Genomic DNA, 26543 nt, shown 5'->3' on the forward strand with positions numbered 1-26543 from the left:
AGCCAAAAGTGCAGTCCCTGATAAGGTGCAGAGCAGGCACAATCGTCATGAGACCGGCACAATGGACGTAGGGTCGGTACAATGGCTGTAAACCTAACAATATGCAGAAAGCCAGACTATAAACCAGAGGAGTTAAACTTTCCACTGCAAACCTACATGCAGCCACCCATTCAACCAGCCCAGATTGGAGGGGGAGCGACTGCATGTAACTAAATCTGCAATGTGAACGATACCACAGAGGCCAGCCAATAGATGGGTGCGTCCCACAATACAGGATTACAACTCACAGTGACATGACAGTGGGTTGCCCTGTATTTTAACAGCGGGCTGCACTGGTTGACATCTTGGGCTCCCCCAGAAGTCTCTAGCAAACTGCATAAAGGAAATATTGATACACACTAATAAAATACCTGATAAGGTGCACAGCAGGCACAATCGCGGCTAAGAAGGCACAATGGCCATAGAACCTAGCAATATGCAGCAAGCCAGACCATATACCAGAGGAGCTAAACTGTCCACTGCAGGCCTATATGCAGCCCCCCACTCAACCCAGCCCAGATTAAGGAGGAGCGACTGCATGCAGCTAATTAATTTTATTAGTGTGTATCAATATTTCCTTTATGCAGTTTGCTATAGACTTCCGGGGGAGCCCAAGAGGTCAGTCAGTGCGGTCCACTGTTGAGATACAGGGCAACCCACTCATGTCAGTGTGAGTTGTAATCCTGTATTGTAGGACGCACCCATCTATTGGCTGGCTTCTGTGATATCGTTCACATTGCAGATTTAGTTACATGCAGTCGCTCCCCCCCAATCTGGGCTGGGTTGAGTGGGTGGCTACATATAAGTCTGCAGTGGACAGTTTAGCTCCTCTGGTTTATAGTCTGGCTTGCTGCATATTGTTAGGTTTACGGCCATTGTGCTGACCCTACGGCCATTGTGCTGGTCTCATGGCGATCGTGCCTGCTCTGCAACTTATCAGGTATTGCATTTTTGGCTCTTTTTCAGTGAAATATGTTTCTGTGTTCCCCCTCACCTCTGTGATTTTGATTTAAACATCGGGTCATTTTCTGATGACACATTCCCTCTAAGTGAATGCATTGACCAGGTTGATCAAGAGGCATACCGTATATACCGGCGTATAAGACGACTTTTGAACCCCGAAAAATCTGCTCTGCAGTCGGGGGTCGTCTTATGCGCCGGTAATACAAAAAAAAAAAAAGTGTAAAAAAAAAAAAATTTATTACTCACCTCCCACGGCGTTCTGTCGCGCTCCGGCAGGATGTCGCTCGCTCCGGCAGGCTGTCGCTCGCTCCTCGTCCCCGCCGCAGTATAGCTTTCTGAATGCGGGGCTTGAAATCCCCGCTTCCAGAAAGCTAATACACACGCCGGCAGCCATGACAGCATTGAATGGCTGTGATTGGCTAAAGCACACGTGGCTTCAGCCAATCACACTATTCAATGACATCATTGAATGGCTGTGATTGGCTGAAGGCGCACGTGTTAGCAATCACACCCATTCAATGATGTCATTGAATAGTGTGATTGGCTGAAGCCACGTGTGCTTTAGCCAATCACAGCCATTCAATGATGTCATGGCTGCCGGCGTGTGTATTAGCTTTCTGGAAGCGGGGATTTCAAGCCCCACATTCAGAAAGCTATGCTGCGCCGGGGACGAGGAGCGAGCGACAGCCTGCCGGAGCGAGCGACATCCTGCCGGAGCGCGACAGAACGCCGTGGGAGGTGAGTAATAAATTTTTTTTTTTTTTCTCCACTGAATACCGGCGTATAAGGTGACAGTTGGGGGGTCGTCTTATACGCCCCGTCGCCTTATACGCCGGTATATACGGTAACTAAGAAATATCCAGACGTGTATCTCACAATCTAGGTAACCACCAAACCCAGGCCACTGTGCTATGGTCAGCGCTTTCTGCTTCCTTCCCTGACCATAATGACAGCGGCACCGGGAATCAGCTGATCGGTCATCAATAGAAATAATTCCCAGAATATCCCTTTTACACTAAAGCCATATTTAAACACAACGATTATCATTCAAAATTTGCCCAAAAGCCGTCTTTTGAGCAATAATCGTTGTGTCTAAATGTTCCCATCTTTCACTGTTCGGCCGAAAAATGGTTCTCAGTTTAGCAGAACAGCTGATAAGCAGGACCACACGCCATGTATGCTGTTCATTGTGCAGAATTCTCCACAAGGATCCCGTGGCAGAACAATGGAACTAATTACCGAGCTTAGACCTCCTGCTGAGTTCTGCAACAGCTCCCAGAAGCTCATTTGCTTGCAAATGACGCTAATAAGGTACTAATAGAAATTAGTGCCTATTAGTACTTTATGCAAAATGATCGCTTATCTTTCAATCTTTTGAAACGTATCTGTGTGTGTAAATGGGCCTATACAATCATTTATTGAATAATTACAAATAAAGATTATTATTATTATTATTAATTAAAGCCTGCAAATGATGCTGAGTAGAGATGAGCGAACGTGCTCATTTAGGACAATTACTCGATCGAGCATCGCTTTTTTCGAGTAACTGCCTACTCGGGCAAAAAGATTCGGGGGGCGGCGGGGTGTCGCTGGAGGTAGCAAGGGGGAGCTCTCTCTCTCTTTCCCCCCCAATCCCCCTGCAACCCCCCCGCTCACCTCGAATCTTTTTGCTTGATTAGGCAGTTACTCGAAAAAAGCGATGCTCGATCGAGTAATTGCTCTAAACGAGCATGTTCGCTCATCTCTAATGCTGAGTAAAAAACCTATTATGAACTAATGGCGGGAATATGGCACCTGGAATTGGAGCTGCGGGGTTTATTTCACTTTGTGGGGTTCTTGCCTCTTCTATTGGAGGAGTCTTTACTCTCTTCTCATCCAGCAATTTCTGTAATTCACTTTTAATTCTGCTAGAATCTTTATTGACTATATCAATCCTAGAACAAAATACAGATACAGTAGATTAGATTTATCTAAACATCTATTTTCTAATTAACAAAAACACAATTTTATGTATATATTAATTGTGACAAATCTATCAAGATGGCACACACTATGTAATACTTTTACATAGTGATAAATGCTATTTAGGGTAATTCTCATAAGTGACAATTTTGTGGGTGGGACCACTTAGCACAGTATACCCTTATGCTTTTTTTCACCTTTATTTTTACACTTAAGGTTCTTTTATGTGGGCTGATTATCAGGTCCGAATGTTCCTCTAAGTGTTTATTTGCCCACCAATTGGGCCATGTGAAGGAACCAACAATCAGCCAATGCTCGCTGATCAGCGATACATCTCCTCATGTATGAGATGTACAGCAGGCCTATGGGGACGAACTATCACAGCAGCGATTGTTCGCCCCCATAAGCCCATTTTTGGCCTGTGTACAAGAAAATGAAACAAGCGCAGATCAACTAAAGATGAAATACGGATGACATACGGTTTCAATCTCAGCTATAATACATTTGCATTACTGATCCGTATTATGGACGTATATGAGTACGCTCACCTAAAAGAGGCCTAATGACTACAACAGAGGGTATTACCTGTCTTCCAGCTCTGCTGCCCGTTTCCTGTAGTACATAAGTGTCGTGGGCTCAGAGGCTAGTCTTTTTAACTTGGCATGAACATGTATTGCATTGATTTCTCCTTGTTTAGTGGCATCAATAAACTCATCGTACTCTTGTTTGATCACAGTAAGAATATGTTTATAGTCAGTGCAATAGTCAATGACCTGGAAACAAAAAACACACATATTAAGCAACGGTCAGTAACACAGGGGATGGGGAGAAATCAGAAAGAAGATCGTTTATAGTATAATGTAGTTCACCTTATCAAAGGCTTGTCCACAGATGATATACTGTTGTTCAGCATCCAGCTGACCAGCAGCAGATAGTTTCTCCATCTCAGACTTCATATACTCCTCAGTGTTGGTCAGAAACCTCTTATCACTGGCTCTAGAGATGGGTGGAAGTACGGGGGGTCCCGGCAGTCCATGCAAAGACTTTGTGACCCCTGTAGATCGATGTGATGCTTTTTCACGTCTGTTTGAAGGAGGTGCCAGAAACCTACAAGGAGATACAAAGTAAAAGAAGGTGTTTTCCCTACAATGGCGTCATGGTTTATTCATCTATTTATTTCTGGCAGCGCTGTATAGGGATTCGCATCATTGACATAGTACTAGCGGAGCCCATAATTTAAGGGCTACTTTATACGTGATGACTGGAGCACCCAACAATCGTCCCAACGAATAACATCCCGTGCTTTCACACATGAGCAATAATCGTTCATTGAATGGAAGCAGAGCATGCCGGAGATCTCTTTCGGCCGCATGCCTCCATTCATTGTGAACAGGCAGTGGTTCAAAGATGTACGACTGCCTGTTTACACTGAGAGTCACTCACCAGTCCACTTTCTTATCAGTAAGGTGAAATAAAGCAACTAATGAGCGATTTCTTGCTCAGTAGACTTATAGGTCCCGTGTTTACATGGGACGACTATAGCTGAAAATCACTTGTTTGAGTGATTTTTCTTTTTGGCCAATATTTGTCCTGGGTAAAGCCACCCCAAGTACCCAATTACAAATACATATTTGGGTCAATTAAATGGCTGTATGTTTTTAGTGTGGGATGAAATCGGAGTGCCCAGAAAAACCACACAATAATAGTGAGAATCTACAAACTCCATACAGATTTTGCCTCTTGTTGCATTTGAAATCAGAACTTCAGTGCTGCTCGGTAACAGTACCAACCACTGAGCCAGCGTGATGGGCAGAATATCATAGCCTGCTGCGCTATTCTACCCAGTAAAGCGGCTGTACCAAGATTACAAATGATCCCCTATTTACAGGATAGCAGACAACTTGCTGATAAGTTGGGGTCTCACTACTGAGACCCCCGCTGATCTCGAGAACGGGGGTCTTGGGTTGCACAAACGCTCCTTTCACTTTTAACCCTTTCCAATTCAATTTCTATCCTGGTTTTTCTAGGGGGGCTTACTCTTCTTCTGCCATTATACAATGGCGCTATATGCTGGCTAAAGCCAGTACTGCATGAGATGACACATTGGATAGACTCCGACAGCAGAGAGGCTGGCAATATACAGTAAGAGAACCCCGATGGACGTCTTCCAACATCGGAGCTGTACAGCCTTAAATCATAATGTCTTTAGACGTCAGACAGTGGCTTGGAAAGGGTTAATGGGCCTGCCAAGATATCCAATATTTCTGGTCATACTTAAAGGGGTTGTCCGGCCACACAGGGTAAAAATTTTTATAATGCTGCTGCTTCCCTTTCAGTAAGGATAGTAACACACAGCATACAGGGGCTCAAACCAGCCGGCAGATCAGCTGCAATGTCAGTTTCTTACCTTAGATTCTGATCTTCACTGCAGCTTTCAAAGATGGCGCCTCTGTGCTGCCTTCCCACAATGCTCTGCACTCTCCCTCTTCTGTGTGCGCGCTCCCGATGGTAGTAAGAGGCATGAAAAGGCAGGATTTCCCTCAGCTCACGTCCTAGCCCCGCCCACAACACGCCCACCTCTATTGAACTGCTCTGCAGTCTCTCCCCGCACAGGCCCCGCCCCCTGCTGCATACTATACTCAGAGGGGTTGTAGCCAGGAGACACTTATACACTCATGGTTCAGGATAAAATCTTGGCATGAGTGTATAGTGAATGGAGAGGGGCTGGGGAGAGTCGAGAGAGAACTCTCCTGCAGCCCCCCACTGCAAAGCTACCTACTGCCCCCCCCAACCCTGCTAAAGTAAAGTAAAACAAAACATTTCCCCACACACACATGCCCTCATAGTGCCCCTCCCACAGCGACCCCTCTCACAATGACCCCCCCCCCCCGACTTCTGTCAGCCGGGTCCCTGCACACACACACACACACACACATCACTGCACCCCCCTCCCCCCCTGCACACATCCATCCATCCATCCATCTCTCCCTCTCCACCCCCCCCCCCCCCGCGAGAGCCCGCCCCTCCACTCATTCTTACCTTGGAGATGAAGAGCCAGCAGCCACACCTCCCCTGCAGGCAGAACTGAGCTTCCCAGCGGCTGAAGTTCTTCTGCACATGCGCAGAACTGTGCTGGAGAAGCGTGTCCCCGTCGTCCCGACAAGAAGAGGACAAGAGACTTGTCAGAACCCATGGCAACCGAGGAGCAACACAGGGGGGGGCAGCCCAAGAGGTAAGTGAATAACTTCTGTTTGCCTAATTTACAATGCACAATGTATATTACAAAGTGCATTGTATTGGGCAAACAGAAGTAATGAGACCTAATGTTTATGGCCGGACAACCCCTTTAAATGAGATGGCATACACATTTTGTCCACATGTAGAGACAGTTCTCTATGGCCAGCTCAGCAACAGACAAAACAATAGATAGCTCTGAGGATGAGCTAATGTATAGTCCTAGTTTTAAACTAAAGGTACCTTTACACAGGACAACCATCAGCTGAATAATCCCTCAAAAAGAGTGAAATCAAACGCTAGTCGTTCAGTGTAAACGCCAACGAGGAGATGAGCAATAAGTTACTAGTCGTTTCCTTTCAGCTTATCAAAAATATAGTTGCTAGTTGATCAAAAGTGATCTGCTACAAAGTCACAGTTGTCCGTACACTCTTTGTGAAGAAAAAAATCAAGCCCCTAGAAGAAGTTGTCCTTTTGCTATAAAACCCGGCATGCAGGCCATTCTGACCAGACTGTTAGGAGGTATTGGGACCAGTAGATGCAAGGGGGCTTTGACACAAGACGACTGGGCTCACAACACCTCAACAGACCAACAGCAGAGAGGATCATCTGATCGTTCAACAAGCACAAGTGGCTCCATCCGCCATCAGGTGGCACCATAATTACAGGCCCATGTGTCTGCTAGGACTTGAACCTAGGAACTCCCGTGGAATCTCTCCCTGGTGAGCTATTCATCATGCTGGACAGCTCCCTTGTCTAACCTTGTCCAGTCTCTTGCTCCTGCAACCCAGTTGCTGATTGCTCCACCCTGTTTCCTTAATTGCACGCACTATATAAACCTGGGCCTGTCCCTCCCTCAGTGCGTGATTATCGTGCTCCCAGCCAGTAGTCAAGCTTTCCTAACAACTGCTCCTCTCACTACAATTGCTACTACCCGTGTACTGACCTCTGGCTTCTCCATGACTATGCTACCTGCCAGCTACCTGTGTACCGACTTCTGGCTTACCTGACTACGCTACCGATCCGTACCAGTTATGACAAAGGTGTCATGTCTGTCTCCTGAGACCTGTGATTCTACAGGTGCTCTGCAGTTCTCCTGCTCAGGTATAGGGGATTGTGCTGGCTGGACGTGTGTTTGTGTCTCCAGTCAGCCAACCACTCCAGGTCAGTACACATAAAGCTGTCTTCCCAGGTGTGGGTGTGTTCAGCTTTCTCTGCTCTCATTTTTCTCTGTGTTCTGTGAGTTTTGCTTATGTCGCTGGACTCTTAGTTAGTGTAGGTACTAGCAAAATTGCTGGGAGCCGTGGCATGGCCCGCTAGCTTTCATATTTTGGCCAAAATGTGGCCTGATGCTCACTTTCCCACACAAATGTAGAATAATGTCTCTCTTTTAAAACTGTGGGGCATTATGTTATGTTATGCACTGTGTTGTCTTTTTGTTGTGCTGACTTTTCCTGAGTTGACACTATCTGTATTGGTATTTCCTTCTCCTGCTGACTGCTTGGCATTCGCACTAGGCCTGTACGGATATCTCCTGCGCATGGTATGTCAGCAGGAGGGATTTCCATCTTTTTTCAGTCTTCTGTGACTGAGGCCGGTTGTGTAAGGCGCAAAAGGTTCTAGTTTGAGGTGCACAATTTACTCCTACCTATTTGCCATCTTTGTCTTGGTGTCAGGGCCTTTTCAGATAAATCCTGTACACGTGTGTGGTTTGGAGGTGTTGCATAATTTTTTTTTCATGCCTTAAGGGTCCAGAGGCTTTTTTTTAAGGGGAAGTAGTGTCACGTCTGTCTCTTGAGACCTGTGGTTCTACAGGTGCTCTGGAGTTCTCCTGCACAGGTGTGTGGGATTGTGCTGGCTGGGCGTGTTTGTGTCTCCAGTCAGCCAATCTCTCCAGGTCAGTGCACATAACAGCTGTCTTCCCAGGTGTGGGTGTGGTCAGCTTTCTCTGTTCTCATTTCTCTCTCTGTGCTGTGTGAGCAGGCTCTATGTGTGGTGGCTGCAAGAAAGATTTGTGTCTTGTGGTTTTGTTTGGTTATGTCGCTGGACTCCCGGTTAGTGTAGGGACTAGCAGTATTACCGGGAGCCGTGATGTGGCCAGCTAGCTTCCATATTTTGGCCAACATGTCAACAAATATCTAGCATTTGTAGCATTAACATCTCCTACTAGTGTTTGTGTATTGGCTGCTGTATGGTGTGATTATGGCTGAGTGTCTTCTTATCCTGTCCAATTGTCCCTGTTGGTGGTGGCATGTGTATGCGTCCTAGCCTGGGTTCATAGGAGCAGAAAGGGCCCAGATCCAAAGACCGCTGGGCCGCCCTTTATTGGGGCGATGTCCCCGCTCATTTGGGGCCTTGATCAACTCTCTTTGTAGAAGGTAGGGTGAGGTGTTAATTGGTGGTTGTTTCACCTGGTGTTCCCTATCCTCTGGTAATGTTTGTGTGGGCCCGGTGCTCACTTTCCCACACGAACGTAACAAAAGGGACTCCAACCCTGATCCAGAATGCTACAGTGTTTGTCGGAACCAATTCCAGATACTTGGTAGACAGACATTTGATCTCTCAGCGTCTTTTACGAGTACAGATAGTCCCCGACTTGCGAACATTCGACTTGCGAATTTCGCTAGTTGCGAACAATCTGTTCTGCACAGTATGATGTAATGCTATGGCATTACATCATGCTGTGCAGGGAGCGGAGAGGCTTCTATCAAGCCTGATAGAAGCCTGTCCGGTCACATCGCGGTTGCTGGGCAGACGGGGGCCTTCTGAAAGGCCCCAGGGCTGTCTATGCAGAGCGCCTAGCAAGCCGTGCGCTTGATGGGCACTCTGCATAGACAGCCCTGGGGCCTTTCAGGAGGTCCCCGGCTGCCTAGCAACCACACAGCGTCCCGCGATCTCATCGTGGGACGCTGTACGGGCCCCCTGAACGTCGGGTGCAGGCTGTTCTTACAGCGGGCACCCGGCGGCAGCAGTTCCGACGAGCCGCGCCGCTCGGCGGAACTGTTAACACTCTAAATACCGCTGTCAGAGCGGTATTTAAAGTGTTAACAGTTCCGACAAGCGGCGCGGCTCGTCGGAACTGCTGCCGCCGGGTGCCCGCTGTAAGAACAGCCGGCACCCGACGTTGTATGGAGCGGGATCCACCCGCGATCCCGCTCCATACTACTACTTGTTCGACTTGCGAACAAAACGGACTTGCGAACGGGCTCCCGGAACGGAACCTGTTCGCAAGTCGGGGAGTAACTGTACTGCCTTTTTCACCCACCTACCATCACCACCGTTTGCTGATAGTTGTCCTGTGTCTAAAGGTACCTTTAGTTGAAAACTAGGACTATACATTGGCTCATCCTCAGAGCTATCCATTGTTTTGTCTGTTGCTGAGTTGGCCAGCCATAGAGAACTGTCTCTACATGTGGACAAAACATTTATGCCATCTCATTTAAGTATGACCAGAATTAACAAAACTTAACAAATCCTTGATTTCTTGATAGGAAAACTAATTGCATGTATTATTGCAACTCGCTGCTGATAGGCCTCCCCTGCACCAGACTCTACCCCCTCTAATCCATCCTGAATGCGGCAGCCAGGTTCATCTTCCTGTTCAGCCGCTACTCAGACGCCTCTGCCCTGTGCCAGTCACTGCACTGGCTGCCCGTAAAATGCAGAATACAATTTAAACTCACTACCTTCATCCACAAAGCCCTCCATAGCACCGCCCCACATTGCTTCCCTCATCTCAATCCATTATCCAGCCCGTGCCCTGCGCTAATGAAATCAGACTAAATGCCCCTCCAATTCGAACCTCTCATTCCCGCCTCCAAGACTTTTCTAGAGCAGCACCAGTCCTCTGGAACCCGCTACCAAAAAATATCTGGGCAATCACTGACACACTAAACTTCAGGCGTGCTCTAAAAACGTACCTCTTCCGGGAGGCATACCATATCCCCTAAACCAAACCCCTCTGAACTCTGTCTGATAACATGCTCCCTGTCCTACCGACTGCAGTTCCTGCTTGCCATAATCAACCGGCACCTGCAGTCATACTGATTCTACCACTATATGGCCTGACCATTGTCTATGTGTATAGCATCCCACACTCCCCACCTCGCCTTACCGTGCACATCTCAAGCCCCTTTAGCTTCTGTATCACCCCATTATTTGTAGTAAGTAAGCCCATTGCAGCAGGGCCCTCACCCCTACTGTCTCCATCAATTGATTACTTCATGTAACCATTGTCTTGTTTTATTTCCACTGTCTTGAAAGCACTGCGGAATATGTTGGCGCGATAATAATCTTTATTTGTATTAGAGATGAGCAAATACAGTATACTCGTTTCGAGTAATTACTCGATCGAGCACCGCGATTTGAGAACTTCCGTACTCGGGTGAAAGGATTCGGGGGGCGCCGGGGGGTAGCAGCGGGGAACAGGGGGGAGCTCTCTCTCTCTCCCTCTCCCCCCCGCTCCCCGCTGCAACCCCCAACTCACCCACGGCACCCCCCGAATCTTTTCACCCGAGTACGGAAGTACTCGAAAATCGCGGCGCTCGGGTGAAAAAGGGGCGTGGCCGAGTAGGTTCGCTCATCTCTAATTATTATGTAGTTAATAAAAATATATATATATATTAAAAAATCCACTCTGATATGCTGGATCTGATTTTAACAGATCTCATCTTTAAAGTGGTTGTACCAAGATTAGAAGTTATCCTCTTCCCGCACGATAGGGGATAACTTGCTGATCAGTGAGGGCCTCACCGCTGAGATCCTTGCTGGTGTCGAGAACAGGACTTCCATGTCCCACTCGTGTCTGTCACTGCAGGGTTCATTACTCCATGCTTGACATTAGAATGAATGGAGCGCTGGCTGACCATGCACATTCGGGCTCTATTCATTCCAATGAGGTTGATGGAAATATCTGAGCGCTTGCCTCTTGGGTATCTCAGCAGGCCCATTAAAAGTGAAAGGAGCGTTAGTCCGGCTGCGCGACCACCAATCCATTCAGCCTACTCCTCACTGTAGTGAGAAGGAGGGCAACACAAGACCCCCGTTCTCATGATTAGTGGGGGTCTCAGCAGTAAGACCCCAACTGATCAGCAAGTTATCTCTTATCCTGTAGATAGGGGATCATTTGTAATCTTGGTACAACCCCTTTACTGGGTAGAATAGCGCAGCAGGCTATGATATTCTGCCCATCACGCTGGCTCTGTGGTTGGCACTGTTACCCAGCAGCACTGAAGTTCTGATTTCAAATGCAACAAGAAGCAAAATCTGTATGGAGTTTGTCTGGACAAAACTGGGAGTAGAGCCGAGTTGTCCAGGTTAAGTTTGAGCACCAACAACGGCGGTGTTCGTGTCTGGAGACCTATTGGTGAGCGAATCAATCCTGCCTTTGCTGTGGAATGACAAACTGTCCCCACTACTGGTGTGATGGTCTGGGGGGCCATCGCATACGGCAGTCAGTCACCCCTAGTAGTGGTATTAGGGACAATGACAGCTCAGTGATATGTTCAGGACATCCTGCAGCCACATGTGTTCCTCTCATGGCACCTTCCAGCAGGATAATGCTCGGCTGCACACACAAGGGGGTCACAGGAATGTCTGCATAACATTGTCACACATCTCTGACTGCCGGTCACCAGATTTATCACCAATAGAACATGTATGGGACAATCTTAAATGTCAACTTCGACAGTCAATGAATTTGCACGATCCAGAGGCTCAGTAACAGCAAATGTGAAGCAATATGCTGCAGGATACTATATGGAACTTGTATGCCTTCATGCCCGCACCTATAACATCTTGTATTCAAGCTAGAGGTGGTACTACAGGGTACTAAAGACTCCATGCCCACCTGTATCACATCTTGTATCCAAGCTAGAGGCGGAAAAAGAGGGTACTAGAGCCTCCATTTCCATCCTTATCACATCTTGTATTCAAGCTACAGGCAGCAGCGAGAGCGTCTATGCCCGTCCGTATCACATTTTGTATCCAAGCTAGAGGTGGTAAAACAGGATACTAGAGCCTTCATGCCCGTCTGTATCACATCTTACATCCATGCTAGAGGCAGTACAACAGAGTACTAGAGCCTCCATTTCCACCCCTGTCACATCTTGTATCCAAGCTACAGGCAGTACAACAGGTTACTCGAGCCTCCATTCCCACCCGTATCACATCTTGCATCCAAGCTAGAGGTGGTACAACAGGGTACTAGAGCCTTCATACCCGCCCGTATCACATCTTGCATCCAAGCTAGAGGAGGTACAACAGGGTATTAGAGCCTCCATTCCCGCCTGTATCACATCTTGTATCCAAGCTAGAGGCAGTGCAGCAGGGTACTAGAGCCTCCATGCCCTCCTGTATCTCATCTTGTATCCAAGCTAGAGGCAAGAAAACAGGGTATAGAGCCTCTATGCCCACCCGTATCACATTCTGTATGCAAGCTAAAGGCAGTACAACAGGGTACTAGAGCCTCCATGCTCGCCTATATCAAATCTTGTATCCAAGCTAGAGGCGGTACAACAGGGTACTAGAGCCTCCATGCTGTCCGTATCCTATCTAGCATCCAAGCTAGAGGTGGCTCAACAGGGTACTAGAGCATCCATGCCCATCTATATCACATCTTGTATTCAAGCTAAGGGTGGTACAACAGGGTACTAGAGCCTCCATGCCCATCTATATCACATCTTGTATCCAAGCTAGAGGTGGTACAACAGGGTACTAGAGCCTCCATGCCCATTTATGTCACATCTTGTATTCAAGCTAGAGGCAGAAAAACAGGGTACTAGAGCCTCTATGCCCGTCCGTATCACATTTTGTATACAAGCTAAAGGCAGTACAACAGGGTACTAGAGCCTCCATGCTCAGACTGCGCTATTTGTTCCTATAAAGAAAAAGTAAGCCTAATGGATCAGCAGTAACCTGAGAGTTTTCTGTTTGCTTTCCATTTTTTAGAACTCACTGAAATCAGTGCGCAAAAAATGGGAACGTTTAGGCCTCATGTCCACGGGCAAAAGAAGAATTAAAATCCGCAGTGGATTTTAACTCTTCTCCTGCCCGCGGATCCGCATCCCATAGGGATGCATTGACCACCCGCGGGTAGATAAATACCCGCGGATGGTCAATAAAAGTGATTTTAAAAAAAATGGAGCATGAAAAAATCTGGACCATGCTCCATTTTCGTGCGGGTCTCCCGCGGGGACGGCTCCCGCAGGCTTCTATTGGTGCCTATGGAAGCCGTCTGGATCCGCGGGAGATAAAATTCGGAATTTACTCACCCGCTCCGGTTCTTCCCTTCTCCGCGGCTCCATCTTCTCTCCGTCGCGGCCGGATCTTTTTTCTTCGGGCCGGCGCATGCGCGGGGCACGTCACCGACGTGCCCTGCGTATCCGCCGGGCCGAAGAAAGAAGATCCGGCCGCGACGCAGAGAAGATGACGCCACGGCGAAGGGAAGAACCGGAGCGGGCGAGAGGTAAGTTTATTCTTATTTTTATGCCTCATGTCCGCGGGGCAGGAGGGACCCGCTACGGATTCTACATGGAGAATCCGTAGCGGGCCTGATTTTCCCCGTGGACATGAGGCCTTAATGCTTTCCAATCCACTGTCTGACGTCTGAAGACTTTATGATTGAAGGCTGTACAGCTCTGACATCGGAAGACGTCTAGTAGGGTATTCTTACTGTATATTACTGGCAGCTCTGTTGTTGGGGGCCTCTCCAGCATGTCCCATACTGCACTACTGGCTCTAGCTAGCAGATGGCACCATTGTATAATGGGAGAAAGAGAAAAAACCCTAGGAAACCCTGAATCCAAAATTGGATTGCAAAGGGTTAATTCTATTTCTCTGCACCAAAAACGGAACATTGAAACGGAGTTGTGACTGAAGCCCTATTGCAGGTATGAACTGCCCCGGGGGGTCGACCAGTGGGAGGAGTAAATATGGGGTACATAACAGGCTCCCAATTCCGAAAACCCTGGAGGTTGTGATCCTACGAGGCCGACGTATTCTGTCCGTGATCCCATCACTAAACTGCGGGGGCAGATGTATGAAACTTTCTAAAAGAAAAACTTTAGTTGCCCCCTAGCAACCAATCACAGCGCAGCTTTAATTTACCTGAGAGGAATACAAAATGAAAGCTGCGCTGTGATTGGTTGCTACGGGCAAGTAACAGTTTTTCTTTTAGGCCTTGCCAAACAAATCCGTCTTATGATGGAATCGAACTGCGCCGAATGGACCCCATTGAATTATAATGGAAGTCCGTTCGATTTTCAGCCAGCAGTCTGGCATTTTACCGGAACTGATAGGCTGCGTGATTTTGTCCTGTTTTTTAGTGGAAATCAATGACAGAAGTTCCAAACGGAACCGCCAACGCTGAGCCCTTATATCGCAACGCTGAGCCCTTATATCGCAACGCTGAGCCCTTATATCGCAACGCTGAGCCCTTATATCGCAACGCTGAGCCCTTATACCGCAACGCTGAGCCCTTATAGGCAGTTTCCTAAATCTTCGCCTACACCTTCTCCCAAGCTTGTGATGGCTGATAAAAGGGAGCAACAGCTTGGACTCATTGGCACAGACTGTATAGATAATTCACAGCAAAATAGAACATGCTATTTATTTGGCGCGACCGAAATGCGCGCACAAAATACATGCCTGTCAATGAACCAATTGAAATCAATGGCTTCTGTTTTCTGCATACTATGTGCACATACACGCCAGGATAGTGCATGTAGACTGGCGTCACGCAGCACGTACACTTACCATCGTGTACTCACTGCGTCCCTGCGCGGCCCCATTCAGTGTTTCACGCATTTCCTTGCACATCTGTGACCCCCCCTTCCCTCCCATTGACTTCTATGGGGGCCTTTGGTGCGCAAATACACCAAAAGATAGGCCATGTTCTATTTTTTTTTTTTGCGCGACTGAAATGCGCACACCAAAATACGGAAATGTGAATGAGCCCATTAACATCAACGGGTTCTATTCTCCACGTATTTCACACGTCTGTGTGAGGGCAACCTAAGACCTATGTTAGCGTCAGACAGACAGACAGAGACGTTTGCACCCTCCCTGTTACCTCGCCATGTTGTGGAACTTTCTATCACTTATTTTATCCTCCATCTGTGTATAGGCTCTCGTTGCCAAGGGCCGTCCGTTGTCAGGGGCGTGCCCAATGTAAATCAGTATTAGGATGCGAATGCATCATGGGAATTGTAGTTTATAGTAAAATCTCAACCCTTTTTTTATTTCCTTTACCATTCTATTAAACCAATATAAAGAGCCGAGCATTTTCTCAAATAAAACAGCAAAATGCGTCTTCATGAACTAAAACGACGTCCACTTTACAAGGACTTCATTTCCCACAATCCCTTGCACATCGCAGGACCCCGCTAGAGACGAACAATAGAAACGGAATATTTCAGCAGAATGATATTTATCATGGGCGCCGAGGTCCGCAAGTACGAGCTCGTCGGCCCATTCTCTTCGTTGTTATACTACAGGACGTGGAGAGATTCTAACAGGCATCGCCGAGGGCAGCTTCGCCGGGATTCTATTCAGAACGCGAAGAAATTCTAGCAGGCATCGCTGAGGACAGCTCTCCCCGCCCACTGCCCTGCTCGGCTGCTAGGAAAACCCCGTAGCCGCCGGAAGTAGGTCCTCTCTCCCGGTCCGCCATTAGCAGGAGGTGAGTGTGGCGGATGGGCTCCGGGAATCGGGTGGAATTACTGCATCCCGGCGGCTCCGGGCCCGGCCGGTCCGCCATAGCAATGTGTGTAATAACGGCTTGTGATGTTCCGCAGGTGGATCCGGCGCCAGAATGCAGATCTTCGTGAAAACCCTCACGGGGAAGACCATCACCCTCGAGGTGTGTGCAGGGCGCGGGGTGGAGGTGGGGGGCTGCGGGTACCATGTGCTCTCCTTACCCACGTGCGTCTGCCGCTGCTGGGCCATGTGCTCCGTAGTGCGCTGCCGAGAGCTGTGTCACGTGATAGCCCCTTGTGCAGTACAGTAATGTCAGTGAGCTGCAGCTAAAGCCTGCTTTTTACTAAGTACCTTCTTTAGATCAGGGGTGTTTATTACACACGTGGGGAAAACTGCAGCATGTCCTTTTATTTGGTCTGTACCATGGACCGAAATAGCTTCCAATGGGATTGTGTAAATATGCGTGGTGTGTGCATCTATTCATGGAGGCAGGAGAGATCTATGGGACCGTCTACATTTAATCCACATGCTCCAAATATAAATGTAAACAGCTGTGAATATGCATTTTCGGACCGTTTGCCTGAATCTGCATCCGCTCGTGCGAATGAGCCCCAAATGTAACGCCTTTCCTGGCTCTGGAGCTCTGCACTATGATGGAGGCTCTCTCCTTCCATCTCTTTAGCACAGAGCTTCCTGCCTTGTAGGGCTGTACCGTCTCCTCTGAGATGCTGGCATGGCAGTGCCTGCTGGAGCTCAGGATCCAAGATGGTGCCCTGTGCTGGCGTCGCCCCCTCTGCCAAGTCCTGGCTGCATCTTCCGGGGAAAGAGGAGAGCCGATCCTGTTGTGTCTGGACCACGTAGAATAATGTGGTGGGCTGGATTCGGCCCGCAGGCCTTGGGTTTGTCACATGCTTTAAAGGGACGGCTGGGACTTTTACTGCTGTAGACCTGTTTTGAGCATAGGTCATCAGTAGTTGAGGGTCCACTGCCTGGGATTCCCGCTGATCACTGGACTTGAAAAACGCTGGAAGTAGATAGCGCTGTCAATATTGCAGTGGCACTGGTTGGTACTGCAGTGCATTCAGTGGAGGCTGTACCAAACCAGGCCGTTGTAATAGAGACCATGTTATCTGGCCCGGTGCACATCGGATCAGTAGGGATCCTGGCCAGCGGACCCCCGCAGATCATCATGTACTGATGACCAATACTTAAGAGGTCATCGGTAGTAGAAGTCCCGTTTAATCTTACAAGTTGTGCGTTGTTTCCCTCAGTGGATTTTTGACCTGGAATCTGCGGCAAATCCACGTGTCATGTCATTCGATGGGAAGCCACGCCGTAGCGTAAAACACGTGCGGGGAACAAAGGAAATGACTCGCTACTTTATGATGCGGATTCTAAGTGGAAATGGCACAAAATCCACATCATAATTCCTGTACACGGCGTTTACCATCAGAGAGGGCCAAAATCACGTATGCATTCGCCAACTAATATTTGCATCGCTGCGGCAGTAATCCAGACTCCTCCTGTGGTCCCTAGAATGGAATGTATGCAGGGAACAATGTATGTCGGGTTCCACCACATGAACATAGCCTTATGGGATATTACATGTAGTTGGGGGTGGATTCTGGGGGGTCCCACTTTACAGACCCTGCAGTATCTGTGAGGATCTTATTTATTGATGATTCTCTTTAATATAATCAACTGCATAAATAGCAATTCCCTAGTATGGGGGTCAGGCCGCTGTCACATCTGCGTTGGTGCGTCCGGTCGGAAGTTCTGCCGCTGGTCCAGCTCACTTGAAGAAAAAGTGCAGTGTCTTTCTATTTCTGTCTATAGACGGGGCAGAAACCGAACTGACCCCGTTACCGGCAATAAGGTCCATTCGGGGCTGTTCGCTTCCGTCTAGAGATGGAGCCGTTCGGCTGCGGGGATTCCCCTTTCCTGCTCTAAGACTGGAGCAGGAAACCGGAACCCCCAATACAGATGTGAACCCCCTAAGTCTCTTAAAACCGCATGAGCGATCTTATCAAATGCTGGGATATAGGAAGGGGTTCTTGTGCTTCTCCTGTAAGATGTGTGAGCAGAGTACAGGCTGCTGTTAGTGGGGATTCCCATCTCATTAGGTGGTGGCATACTATTAAGGTATGTCATCGCTTTCTGATTAATCCTGGTCTTGTCTCTGGGACCCCTATCGAACTTGAGAGTAGAGGGGACGTAGCTCTTCGTTGAGCCAGTTCCTTCGGCTGCAGCACCCCTGTACAGAGGAGGAGGCCGGCTGTAGCCCCTGCTCTCTCAGGATTGGTAGGGTCCCAGCTACCAGACCCTTAGGGCTCACACAAGCGTATTTAGCCTGCGTATTACATGCATAATAAGCCATGCTAAGAGCCCATAGACTTCTGGCAGGTGAGATGCTTTTAATTGACTTTGCATTTAGTTTTCACACTAACCTTTTTGCTCTCTTGTCCAGGTTGAACCCTCCGATACTATAGAAAATGTCAAGGCCAAGATTCAGGATAAGGAAGGTGAGTTCTACTTCATTGTACTCTGCGGAAGCCTTGGAAGAGGGCAAGTAATTAGGCTAGGTCTACATGGTGACATTGGTCATGTGATTGGCAACAGTTTTGCACCTAAAGATCCCAAACTTGCGTTTTTAGCCTAAATTTGCATGAGCTGCTGTTGTAGACTGCAGTGCAAGTCACATGTAAATGTGATTTAGCTGATTAACCACCAAATCGCAGCTCTAAAACTGTTACTGCACAGATTTGTATTTTTGGGTTATGTGCCTTTGCTGACCCTTGATGCTGTGGAGCCCAAGCCTAGAAGAGGCTCCCCGTCTGATTAATGCATAGTGACCTTTACAATCCAGACTTGTGTTGACATGTGTAAATTTTTTAAAAAACAACTCGATTGAGGGCCGGTTGCACCAATCAAGTTAAGAAAAAGAGCACCAACATGGTTTAGCCTGTGATTGAGGATCAGATCTCAGATCGCTTGTGACAATTCTCCCCCCCCCCCCCCCCCCCCTTCCATATGAAGATCACCTGACCAGTTACTGTGCACAATACATTTCTTCTAGGTTCAACATTTGATCACTTGAACTTGGTTTTACCAATCTTTTATCAAAAAGTATTAGTGCAATGCATTTTGTCTAAACCTAGTTCCAGAGCTGATCGCTGTTTACCTGACTCGGGATCAACATCCAAGGTGGTGCAAGCGTCCCTAAATCGTTTAATTCTCATCTTGACCTTTTAATGAGTTTTCCGGGGCATAAAGTTATACGGCCTTTAAATGAAGTATAAATGAATCCTTGACTCTGTCGCTCCCATCCAGCGCTGCAGCCGAGGTGTCTGCTGCACAGAGCCGAGAAGAAGCGTTGGGTCGCCACATGCAGTTTGTGTAGGTGGCCGCTCAGACGTCAGCGGTGATTCTTCTACGGCCGCTGAAGCCTATGCCTGGCTGAACTGTCACCTGCACAATGTATGGCACTTGACCATCACTTCTTCTGGGTTCCTTGCAGTGGGTATCTGGGCTGCAGTGCCGGACAGGGAGAAGTAGAGAGGGGAGTATTCCATTTTTCTTCTTTTAAAGGCCGTATAATTCCTTTTTTTCTTTTGGTCCCAGAAAGCCTCTAACTGGAACAGCTTCTTCCTCTCTCGCTGCTGTCGGCACCGTGACAGTCAGCAGTCACTTGAAGAAAACTGGTTGATAAAAGATATAAACTTAATCTGCTATCAGATGTATTGTAACACAAGGTTGAAAAGTAGAATTGGAAATTGGACTGTCTGGTGGGGCGGCCATCCTCTCGCTGCTGTTTGCTGTGACAACAGAGATCTGTCTGATCATTTCTGATGTTTCCTGCAAATGGTTCTGAAATGTCATTAACTATAAAGATGCTATAGTCACCGGTTTGCTTTTTCTGCCATTCCCACCGGGCTTTATTTACATGGCATCAACAGTATACGGCACGAGACTTTAGGCCAGCGATTGGTTCTAGCAGTCATGCATATATACGGGTACATGCAACCATTTGACAATTCCTAACTTTTTAAAGATGGAACGGTTCTCATTCAAACGTGCAAAAGTGAATTGTACTCAACGACTGAATGATCAGTGTTCACTCTTCGTTCGTCCATTTTATGCAGGCATAAAAATCGTCGGCTCGTTCACTTGTTTGGCCTGTACAGTGGATGAGAAAGGCTGAACGATTTTGAACGAGCCAACAATGTATTTGCCTGTCTAAACAAACTGCATGAGAGCGTGCGGTGACACCACTCGCTCGTTCAATCGGCTTGTCTAAAAGGAACCTAAGATTAAAGCCCATCCTCTCAGATCCTCTTCAATACTTGTTTATAATGTTGTGTCTAGTGTTTTCCTATGTCCGTGGTGACTGACTGGCGTGTTTCTCTAGGTATTCCTCCTGATCAGCAGAGGTTGATCTTTGCCGGTAAGCAGCTGGAAGATGGCCGCACTCTCTCTGATTACAACATCCAGAAGGTAGGTCTATGAAGAAGAACCCCAAACTTGTATTTTGGGTTCTGTAACAATGTCATATTTTCTAGACTTAAAGGTGTTTAATGGGACACCCAGTGACGCTGAGAATGGTGCACCCTGAATTCTCATGTGACTGGAGCGTCATTGATCTGTATGTCCCATATAAATGAATGGAGCAGCAATCAAGCATGTATAGCACCTCTCCAGTCACATGGGGCATATGGCTTGTGCCTAGTCTAAGGATCCCAGATGTACAGATGTTGGACTCCAAGCAGTCAGTTTATCCCCCCTGTCCCATGGATAAGGGTTACATTTCTTTATTGGGAGAACTACTTTAGTGGACACTTCCAAAAAATGTGGAGATCTTAGATGTTCTATGAAGCAATAATTAGTTTTCAGTTGAAGGGAACCTGTGAGCAGGAAAACCTCTTACAGCTGCGGAACAGTAGAGCAAATTCCGAATAACCTCTTGCAATATTGCCTGTAGCCAGCAGACCTTTAAAAATCTTCTGTGTTGCATGCAAATATCATCCAAGTGGTCAGGTGACTAGTCCTCCCTGGATGATGTCTCCTATGTCATATGGGACAGCTCATATCTTGTTCATATGCAAGATGTAAGTCGAATCTGCCTGCGATGGAGGCAAACTACGCGCCGATCTCGCAGCACACGCAAGAAATTTAGATCGCCCCATCGATGACGTAGGAGACCTAAATGTCACTCAGCCGGATAGGGTCTCAGTTCTCAAGCGAAGTGTGGGCAGCAGAGACCCTCGGGGCTGAGCTATCGGACCGTTTGGATGCTATTTGCTGTCAATATGGGAAATTCACTCTAGTTTACAAGATAGCTGCAGGCAATGTTACAAGATGGGATTTGGAAAGGGCTTTATTTTGTTCTGCATATGTATGTGGTTTAACCTGTTCAGAACTTAAGAGGGGTTTTCCCTAAGTATTCTGTACATACATCCATTGATGATCGTTGTTGTTAAGTTATAAACATCTGCTAATACTTAGTGTACGGTGATGTTACATGTTACTAACCCACTACATAAGACGGGTGGTGTGGTATCAGGTCCGCTATCCAGCATACAGAGGCTTTTGGAAATGTCAAACAAGATTTGCATTCAAGTATTAGGGAGTGATGGTTGGCTAACTTTTAGGCAGCTGAGTGTAAAGAGGGTGGGGTGGGGTGGAACGCGTGGATGCAAGTTGTATACTATGATGGTGGTTGGTGTCTAGTAAAAGTAGAGACTTGTGCAAATGTGCCACTTAATTTAAATGGCACATGGAAAATACTGTTGACAGGTTGCAATGCTGGCTAGGTCATTTATGGTAAATTCATTGACCTAATCTTGCATTTTCCTCCCCTTGCAGGAGTCCACCCTCCACTTGGTGCTGAGGCTCCGTGGTGGTGCTAAGAAGAGGAAGAAGAAGTCTTACACCACCCCCAAGAAGAACAAGCATAAGAGAAAGAAGGTCAAGCTTGCTGTGCTCAAGTACTACAAGGTAAGAGTTGGTAGATGTAATAAACCTAAACATTACACACTAAACCGCACAAGAATTCCACAATGAGATCTACATGTACGGTAATCTTGTTGTGGGCTCCACTCGTTGCATTAGAATGAATGAATTCCACCATAAAATACCCGCAACAGAAAGAACCTGCTGCAGATCTGAAAATCTCCAACAGGGTTTGTTAAACCCCATTCAGTAATGTTATAATTTAATAGAATTTCAGCACACGTTCCGCAATTGTTTCTGATGGGGGCTCAAAATTCATGAACTGCACCCCATACATTTGCATTGTGTGGTAGACTCATGAAGACCTGAAATGGAGGCGGCCATTTTTGGGCCTTTTCTCCTTGTAACAGTTAGATGGTTATCCTTGACAACAGGCCTACTTAAAGGGGTTGTCCCGCGCCGAAACGTTTTTTTTTTTTTTTTTCACCCCCCCCCCCCCCCCCCCCGGTCGGCGCGAGACAACCCCGATGCAGGGAGGTAAAGAAAGCTTACCGGAGCGCTTACCTTAATCCCCGCGCTCCGGTGACTTCAATACTTACTGCTGAAGATGGCCGCCGGGATCCTCTGTCTCCGTGGACCGCAGCTCTTCTGTGCGGTCCATTGCCGATTCCAGCCTCCTGATTGGCTGGAATCGGCACGTGACGGGGCGGAGCTACACGGAGCCTGCATTCTGCACGAGCGGCTCCATAGAAGACTGCAGAAGACCCGGACTGCGCAAGCGCGGCTAATTTGGCCATCGGAGGGCGAAAATTAGTCGGCACCATGGAGACGAGGACGCCAGCAACGGAGCAGGTAAGTATAAAACTTTTTATAACTTCTGTATGGCTCATAATTAATGCACAATGTATATTACAAAGTGCATTAATATGGCCATACAGAAGTGTATAGACCCACTTGCTGCCGCGGGACAACCCCTTTAATGGCCCTGTTAGTATATTTGCAGTATCACTACTGTCCTTGGTGCTGTTAATCAAGTGTTACTCTTAGATTCTGACTTGTATTAGCAGGCTGCCATATTGCATGCTGCAGCAGAACTTTTGTCTCTGACTTAAATGTCAATGGCTACAGCTTACAATTTCTGTCAAAAGGTGTTGTATTTGGTTAGCCTATTAGTGTCTCATATGAACATCTTCTCTTTTGTAGGTCGATGAGAATGGAAAGATCCACCGCCTGAGGCGTGAATGCCCATCAGATGAGTGTGGCGCTGGAGTCTTCATGGCCAGTCACTTTGACAGGCATTACTGTGGAAAGTGCTGTCTGACATATTGCTTCAACAAGCCTGAGGACAAATAAATGTACATGTGTTAATAAAAAGTCCACCCACATTTTACTTGTGTTACTTCTGTTAATATTATGGGGTACTGCTAGGTAAAAGTGATAATGGGAAAAGACCTTGGTGATACTAACTGTAGATTTAACTGAAGCAATCAGTGCCAGTCAGCTGCTGTAAAGGCAAATAGTCTTGGGGTTCTGGACACCGGTGCTTAGGAAAGATGTTGCAGTGCTTGAGGGGGGAACAAAGAAGGGCAACTAAATTAGTAAAATGAATGAGAGGAGTGGAATCAAACAAAATTGGGTTTCACCCTGGAAAAAATACAGTTAAGGGGCGACCAAATAACTATGTTTAAAGACATTAGGGGACAATACAAGGATCTCTCCCATAATCTGTTTATCCCCAGGACTGTGGTGGTAACAAAAGGCCATCCTCTACGTCTAGAAGAAAGAAGGTTTCATCACCAACATAAAAGGGGGTTCTTTACTGTAAGAGCAGTGAGACTGCAACTCTCTGCCTGAGAACGTGGTGATGCCAAAATCAATGGAAGAGTCTGAAAGGAGACTAGATGTCTTTTTAGAGCGCTACGATATTGCAAAATATAGACATTAAATAACCAGTGGGGTGGTTGATCCCGGTCTTGGAGTCAGGTAGGAACCTTCAAACATTGATCCCGGGATTATTCTGACTGCCATTATGGAGTTGGGAAGGAATTTTAACATTCAAAATAGGCTAAATTGGCTTCCGCCTCATTGGCTTTTTTTTTTTTTTTGGCCTTCCTCTGGGTCAGCAAGGGTGGTTGGAAACAGGCTGAACGCGATAAACATTGTATGTTTGTCATCTTTCAGCCTATGTTAATATGTATCATTGTGATGGGTGAGGTGCATTTAAAAAGTGCCAAAACGCTCGGAAATAAAACAGACCTCTAAAAATCAATGGAGGTGTTATGCTGGAAATAGCACAGCGTTTGAAATACCGTGGTAGAAAGCGGGCTGCGTAACTGGCCTTAGGCTGCATTTACATGGGCGAGTGCGATTTTCTGCAACTGTGATGTGTTTTGCAAGAAACATTTCAATGGGAAAAATATATCGCACTCACATGAAAATCTAAACACACATCACTTGTGAAACTTGTACATGTAAATACAGCCTTAGATGTAAGGATAGTATACACATAAATGATACATTTAAGTCCGTATGCCAGAAGCATGTGATGTGCACCCAGATGTCAAGTTCAAGTCAGCCCCAGGAACACCTCACATGATGCATTCAGGGGTGCAACACACTTGCCCCATGGTGCCAGAGCCCATCCCGGGAGGTAGGGGGTTGCACTCCCTTATGGTATGTAACCATATACCCTACAAAATCATATCCACTCTCCTAGAAGGCAGTGATGGCAGACTGACATGGCATCTATACATGGGGCCAGTCAATAGTTGACGAACAAGTAGAACAATTTTTAAATCCATAATGGTCCTAAAAACAATACAGGGGGATGCTGGGGCACGTATGTTCTTGTTCACCTGCCTGGCCATATGCAGGGTATACAGGCAGCTGAGGCAATGCCATCATAGATTTGGACACAATGGCCTTTTGTGTCTTCATGACATGATGAGGTATTGTGCTAGAATACATCACTACTATATAGTCAAAGGTGATCCAACACATGTAAGAAGTATAATGGGGCCAACTGAGAAGACCTTGGCTTCATAAACCCTTTAATGCTACAGGATGCAAGCTTACATCCTCACTAAAGGGGCATTTTAGCACGCAACTGCACATAAACTTGCATCCTGTGGATGGTGTGAACTCAAGCTGAGTCTGCGCCATTCCGTAGTGGGACAGCTGTAACTGACAGCCAGCCTTTCACTGCAACTGTGGGGATAGGACCAATATAGATCACATAAAGGGTTCACAGAGGGAGCTTTTGTAATCGTAGGGTCTGCCATGGCTATGAGAAGCATACTGCAATGCATTATCAGTAGAGATGAGCGAGAACCAAAATGCTCGGGTGCTCGTTACTCGGGACGAAAATTTTGCGATGCTCGAGGGTACGTTTCGAATAACGAACCCCATTGAAGTCAATGGGCGACTCGAGCATTTTTGTATATCGCCGATGCTCGCTAAGGTTTCCATTTGTGAAAATCTGGGCAATTCAAGAAAGTGATGGGAACGACACAGCAACGGATAGGGCAGGCGAGGGGCTACATGTTGGGCTGCATCTCAAGTTCCCAGGTCCCACTATTAAGCCACAATAGCGGCAAGAGTGGGCCCCCCCCCCCCTCCCAACAATTTTTACTTCTGAAAACCCCTCATTAGCAATGCATACCTTAGCTAAGCACCACACTACCTGCAACAAAGCACAATCACTCTGCCCCCCCCCCCCCCGCACGACCCAGTGTCCACAGCACACACCAAAGTGTCCCTGCGCAGCCTTCAGCTGCCCTCATGCCACGCCACACGTCTATTTATAAGTGCGTCTGCCCTGAGGAGGAACCGCAGGCACACACTGCAGAGGGTTGGCACGGCTAGGCAGCGACCCTCTTTAAAAGGGGCGGGGCGATAGCCCACAATGCTGTACAGAAGCAATGAGAAATAGAATCCTGTGCCACCTCCATCAGGAGCTGCACACGTGGGCATAGCAATGGGGAACCTATGTGCCACACACTATTCATTCTGTCAAGGTGTCTGCATGCCCCAGTCAGACCGCGGTTTTTTATAAATAGTCACAGGCAGGTACAACTCCGCAATGGGAATTCCGTGTGCACCCACAGCATGGGTGGCTCCCTGGAACCCACCGGCTGTACATAAATGTGTCCCATTGCAGTGCCCTGGACAGCAGAGCTAACGTCAGATTAAATGCAGGTGGGCTTCGGCCCACACTGCATGCCCCAACCTGACCGGGGTTTTTAATTCATAGACACAGGCAGGTACAACTCCCTATTGTGAAGTCCCTGTGGACCGACAGCATGGGTGGGTGCCAGGAAGCCACCGACGGCACATAAATATATCCCAGTGCATTGCCCATCACAGCTGAGGTAATGTCATGTTTAATGCAGGTGGGCTTCAGCCCACACTGCATGCCCCAGTCAGACTGGGGTTCTTTAGAAGTGGACACATGCAGTTACAACTCCGTGTGGACCCACAGCATGGGTGGCTCCCTGGAACCCACCGGCAGTACATAAATATATCCCATTGCAGTGCCCATCACAGCTGAGGTAATGTCATGTTTAATGCAGGTAGGCTTCGGCCCACACTGCATGCCCCAGTCAGGCTGGGGTTCTTTAGAAGTGGACACATGCAGTTACAACTCCCTGTGGACCCACAGCATGGGTGGCTCCCTGGAACCCCCTGGCGGTACATAAATA

The 26543-nt window shown here is 47.5% G+C and overlaps 2 protein-coding genes across 3 annotated transcripts in view; one reads left to right on the top strand and one right to left on the bottom strand.

Annotated features, from left to right (window-relative positions):
• The window catches only part of CLHC1 (clathrin heavy chain linker domain containing 1), a 68187-nt gene extending 52847 nt beyond the window's left edge, over positions 1-15340 (bottom strand). For both annotated transcript variants that reach the window (XM_066595709.1, XM_066595708.1), the window contains exons 1-4: positions 15269-15340; positions 3834-4071; positions 3550-3737; positions 2797-2936 (exon numbers count right to left, since the gene is read on the bottom strand). In XM_066595709.1, coding sequence (XP_066451806.1) covers positions 2797-2936; positions 3550-3737; positions 3834-4071; positions 15269-15312 — 610 coding nt within the window. In that variant the 5' untranslated portion in view covers positions 15313-15340. The remainder of the gene's footprint in view (positions 1-2796; positions 2937-3549; positions 3738-3833; positions 4072-15268) is intronic.
• A 456-nt stretch (positions 15341-15796) lies between these two features.
• Positions 15797-23228, top strand: RPS27A (ribosomal protein S27a). The gene is made up of 6 exons (XM_066595712.1): positions 15797-15877; positions 15993-16057; positions 18362-18416; positions 20303-20388; positions 21757-21888; positions 23047-23228. Exons 2-6 carry the CDS (start codon positions 16010-16012, stop codon positions 23194-23196), a joined length of 471 nt encoding a protein of 156 aa, XP_066451809.1. The 5' UTR covers positions 15797-15877; positions 15993-16009; the 3' UTR covers positions 23197-23228.
• Positions 23229-26543: the final 3315 nt, after the last annotated feature.

The sequence above is a fragment of the Eleutherodactylus coqui genome, chromosome 3 (assembly GCF_035609145.1).
Source record: "Eleutherodactylus coqui strain aEleCoq1 chromosome 3, aEleCoq1.hap1, whole genome shotgun sequence".
NCBI lineage: Eukaryota > Metazoa > Chordata > Amphibia > Anura > Eleutherodactylidae > Eleutherodactylus > Eleutherodactylus coqui.

Coding starts and splice junctions, on each gene's coding strand:
- RPS27A (XM_066595712.1), top strand. CDS start 16,010: ATGCAGATCTTCGTGAAAACCCTCACGGGGAAGACCATCACCCTCGAG. Junction 16,058..18,361: donor GGAAGACCATCACCCTCGAG/GTGTGTGCAGGG, acceptor TCTCTTGTCCAG/GTTGAACCCTCCGATACTAT. Junction 20,389..21,756: donor CTGATTACAACATCCAGAAG/GTAGGTCTATGA, acceptor CTCCCCTTGCAG/GAGTCCACCCTCCACTTGGT.